Source organism: Aethina tumida, chromosome 2, assembly GCF_024364675.1.
Source record: "Aethina tumida isolate Nest 87 chromosome 2, icAetTumi1.1, whole genome shotgun sequence".
Taxonomy (NCBI): Eukaryota; Metazoa; Arthropoda; class Insecta; order Coleoptera; family Nitidulidae; genus Aethina; species Aethina tumida.
This window is the reverse complement of record NC_065436.1, coordinates 28,349,417-28,354,122: the sequence shown is the minus strand read 5'-3', so window position 1 is coordinate 28,354,122 and position 4,706 is coordinate 28,349,417. Positions and strand designations below refer to the sequence as shown.

At 32.7% G+C, this 4,706-nt stretch overlaps 2 protein-coding genes across 2 annotated transcripts; one reads left to right on the top strand and one right to left on the bottom strand.

Annotated features, from left to right (window-relative positions):
* Positions 1–135: 135 nt before the first annotated feature.
* Positions 136–868, bottom strand: LOC109599271 (protein LLP homolog). The gene is made up of 2 exons (XM_020015233.2): positions 777–868; positions 136–623 (listed from the first exon to the last, which is right to left on the bottom strand). Exon 2 carries the CDS (start codon positions 618–620, stop codon positions 243–245), a length of 378 nt encoding a protein of 125 aa, XP_019870792.1. The 5' UTR covers positions 621–623; positions 777–868; the 3' UTR covers positions 136–242.
* A 125-nt stretch (positions 869–993) lies between these two features.
* LOC109599268 (exosome complex exonuclease RRP44) lies at positions 994–4,674 on the top strand. The gene is made up of 13 exons (XM_020015227.2): positions 994–1,118; positions 1,173–1,337; positions 1,394–1,551; positions 1,600–1,775; positions 1,833–2,059; positions 2,112–2,373; positions 2,429–2,589; positions 2,645–2,791; positions 2,843–3,339; positions 3,393–3,636; positions 3,688–4,077; positions 4,130–4,285; positions 4,336–4,674. Exons 1-13 carry the CDS (start codon positions 1,065–1,067, stop codon positions 4,579–4,581), a joined length of 2,883 nt encoding a protein of 960 aa, XP_019870786.2. The 5' UTR covers positions 994–1,064; the 3' UTR covers positions 4,582–4,674.
* The last annotated feature ends 32 nt before the right edge of the window (positions 4,675–4,706 follow it).

Genomic DNA, 4,706 nt, shown 5'->3' with positions numbered 1-4,706 from the left:
TTAGTTTTTTTTCTTTAACTGAACCCCTAACATGGAAAAGATACTTTACTATTATCACAAATTTATTACATTTTATGCAAAAGGAAACTATACTATTGAAAATTACACCATTTTTTTAACATTAAAACAAATGTATAAAAATAAAACAATATTTATTGAAATATAACAAATTTATTATATTACACATTTGAAATTATATATCTTATATAATTCCACCTATACTAAAAACTAAGAAAGTTTATCTAATTCTTCTTTTTACCTTTTCCTTTGCCTTTTCCCTTCTTAGCCTTAGCTTTCTTAATTTTCCTGGGGTGCACCCAAACTGGATAAGCTCCATTTGCATTTCTTAGAGATCTTGCATTAAATTTCTTTTTGATGTCTTCCATATCAACGTCAGTAACCACATCGTCAGCTGTCTCTTCTTTTTGTTTCTTCTTTATTTCATCGGCAGTTGTGAAGTTTATGACTTGCTCTGCTTCTTCCATTTGAACATCTTTCACTTCACCTTTGTCATCAATGCCCAAAGTTTTCTTTAGCCTCTCCAGTTCCTTTTTACCGTAACGTTCTCGTTTTACGGCACGGCATTTCCTCCTCCACTTGCTCCTTAAACTTTTTGCCATTTTCTGGAACGCGAAATTGTGAGGTTAAAATTAAATAAAACTGTTGATTTATATTAATTTAACACAGTAGTAATTGATAATGTAATTCTGAATCCATACTAGTATTAAAATATTTGATATTATTCAAAATTTATGTTCAACAATAGCGAAACATACTTTTGTTTATTAACACGCTGGATATGACAATTAAAAGAAAAACACCAAAAATTGAGGTTAGGGCGCAAAATCAAAGCAGTGCCACCAACATCAAATTATCAGGCTTCTAGAAGCGTCCTCTGTTTTCAGATAGTTTCACCAAGGATAGTTGGAATACAGAACACAATTTAATCATAATATTTGTATCATAATTTTCATTAATTTGTGTCCTAACCTCGTTTTATTCAACAAACGTGTTTGAAAATAATTTGTTTTTATCTATTCATATGACTAAAATATTCATTAATAATGTTTACTACAAAGTCATTTATTAAAAAAAATAAAGTTGGAAATTTTTTAAAGGTATAACATATTTTTAATAATTTTCTTTTATAATTTAAAATTATTTTATTGTAGCATGTCAGAGAACATTACATTAGAGATGATATATTTTGTGGGTTCAGTTCATGCGAAAAATGTTACTTGATTGATTCAAATTTATCTGAAGTTCAAGTGAATAAATGTTCGCTGTTTAAGTTCAATCACTACTTAATTTTGGACACAAACATTATATTGGACCAGGTAATTGATTTAGAATATAAATCAAACTTTAATAATTATAATAATTAATTATTTAGATTGATGTTTTGGAAGAAGCAGTTATTGGAAATGTGATAATCTTGCATACAGTATTGAAAGAAGTAAAACACCAAAGTCTGCCCACTTATAAAAGATTAATGAGCATTATTGATAATCCCAGCAGACACTTTTACATATTCACAAATGACCACCACAAGTATGTATTTAAAGATTTAATGTATAGATAGTTTATGTTAGCTTTCAGGGATACTTTTGCTCAACAAAATCCTGGTGAATTGGTGAATGATTACAATGATCGTTTAATCAGAAATGCATGTTTGTGGTATATGAAGCATTTACCAAACAAAAAATTTGTACTGGTAACTGATGACAATGCTAATAGAGAACTGGCCTCTAAAGACAACATACTTACAACTACAAGTACTTGAATGAACTATCTGATAGATTTTATTAATTATTTTGAATAAAATATTTTAGTTACACAATATGTTAAACATTTGGAAGAAAATGTGGCATTGCAAGATAAGCTAAAGAAAAAGGATGTGGAGTTTCAGAAAGATTCTCAAGTTATATACCCACCACATTTATCCACAAGTGCTATGTTAATAGGTATTAAAGAAGGTGTGCTACATCAAGGTACATTTAGAGCATCCAGAGACAATTTCTTGGAGGGATTTGTTAGTGTGGAGGGATATGATGAACCTGTAAGAATTTGTATGTAATTTATAATACCATTCGATTATTTGGTGTTGTTAGGTTTTAGTACAGGGCAGAGAAGGTCTAAACAGAGCAGTTGATGGGGATGTTGTGACTGTGGAAATTTTCAAACAGTCTGAATGGATTTGTCCTAGTGAAATTATTCTGGAGGATGAGGGTCAGTTGGAAGAAAACATTGATGATGTTAGGAAAAAAGAAATTGAAATGAAAAAAAATGCAATGGAAAGGAAAAAAAAGGATGAGGTTAAACCTACAGGGAAAGTTGTTGGTATCATCAGGAGAAAATGGAGACAATATTGTGGTAATGTGAAATGTTTTTTTTTTTTGTAGCCTTTATGTCATTTTTTTAATTATAGGAATTCTGCAAGGAAACAATGATGGTGTGTATCAAATATTTGTACCAGCAGACAGTTGTATCCCAAAAATTCGAATTGAAACTCGTCAAGCAGCATTTTTAAGAACACAAAAACTGATTGTTACAATTGATTCCTGGCCTCAACACTCCAGATACCCACATGTAAGTATTTATATTTTTTCTTATTTATTTTATATTTACATTGTGATCATTTTAGGGACATTTTGTTAGAGCACTTGGTGAAATTGGCAAGCAAGCAACAGAAAACGAGGTAGTACTACTTGAACATGATGTGCCTCATAGCCAGTTCTCACAGGAAGTTCTGAATTGTCTTCCCAAACTTCCTTGGATAATAACTGATGAGGTAAGCTGTTACATTCACCACTAATTTTAGTTCTAATTCAATTAATTTCAGGACGTGAAAAAGAGAGTTGATCTAAGACATTTGGATATTTGTTCAGTAGATCCTCCGGGTTGTACCGATATCGACGATGCTTTGCATTGTCGTCCAATTGATGGTGATAAATTGGAAGTGGGCGTCCACATTGCTGACGTTTCCCACTTTATTAGACCTGGCACAGCACTTGACTTAGAAGCTGCGTCAAGAGCCACAACCGTTTATCTCATTAACAAACGTATTGACATGGTTCCAGAACTTTTGAGTTCGAATCTTTGTTCCTTGAGAGGTGGAGAGGAAAGATTCGCATTTTCCTGTGTCTGGGAGATGGATAAGGAGGCAAATATTTTAAATACTAGGTTTCATAAAAGTATAATCAAGTCTAAAAGGGCTATGACATATGAGGAGGCTCAGATAACTATTGATGATAAATCAAAGAATGATGCGTTAGCACAGTCGTTAAGGAATCTTAATATGCTCGCAAAGATACTTAAGAAAAGGCGTATGGATAATGGGTAAATAATTAAGCATTGAATTATTTAATTTACTAAACATTTATTTGTTTCAGAGCTTTAGTTTTGGCTTCACCTGAAGTCAAAATTCGTATGGACTCTGAAACGATGGAACCGCTGGATGTAGAGGTGAAAAAATTGTTTGAAACAAACTCCATGGTGGAAGAGTTCATGTTATTGGCCAATATTAGCGTAGCAACGAAAATTTTGGAGGAGTTCCCCGATTGTGCCATGCTTAGAAGACATCCTACTCCTCCTAGTACTAATTTCGATCCACTAATCAAAGCTGGACGGCACTTAGTAAAGTTATTTAAATTTCCTTATCACAGTTTAGTAATTTCAACTTTTCAGGGCTTTGAAATCAACATCGACTGCGGTAAAAACCTTGCAAAATCTCTGGACGAAGCCGTGTGCAAAGAAAACCCGTACTTGAACGTTATGATGAGAATCCTCGCCACAAGATGTATGTTGCAAGCAGTCTATTTTCCAAGTGGTGCTATGCAAAGAGATGAGTACTTCCACTACGGATTGGCTGTACCCATTTACACCCATTTCACATCTCCAATCAGAAGATACGCGGACATCATAGTGCATAGATTATTAGCTGTAACATGTGGTGCTGATTGTACTTATCCAGATCTGCTGGACAAACAAAAAACGTTGAATCTGTGTCAAAACTTGAATTACAGGAACAGAATGGCGCAGTATGCAGGAAGAGCCAGCGTCACATTCAACACACATGTAAGGATGATTATTTATGCAAAAAACTGATTTAACATTACTGTTTTTGTAGTTGTTCTTTAAAGGAAAGGTACAGGACGAAGAAGGTTACGTATTATACGTGAGGAAAAACGCCTTGCAAATATTAATACCGAAATATGGTTTAGAATGTAACTTATTCCTGGCATCCAAAGGCGAAACCTCGAATATTTTCGAATATGATGAAGATGTAAGTCCATTAATTCAATCAAACATTAGTTTCAAGTAATAATTTTTCAGACACAAACCCAAAAGGCAGGTGACATTGTCATTCACAGTTTCGACCGCGTAATCGTTCGTGTGAGCTTGAATTCACGCAATATACAACACGAGAAGTTTGCCTTAGAACTTGTAGAACCTTTTGTGGAAGGTTTCAGTGTACCTCCCCTTTCCAATACAAATATGGAGGTGAATCCTGAACAGGAACAAGCACAAATGGAGGTTGATGAGGTTCCAAAAAAGAAACTAAAACGTACGAGAAAATAAATGAAATTGAGAGTTATGTATTTTTAAATATTGATTGATTTTCATTTTAATAATAAAATATTGTATATATATATATATATATATATATATATATATATATATATATATATATATATATATATATA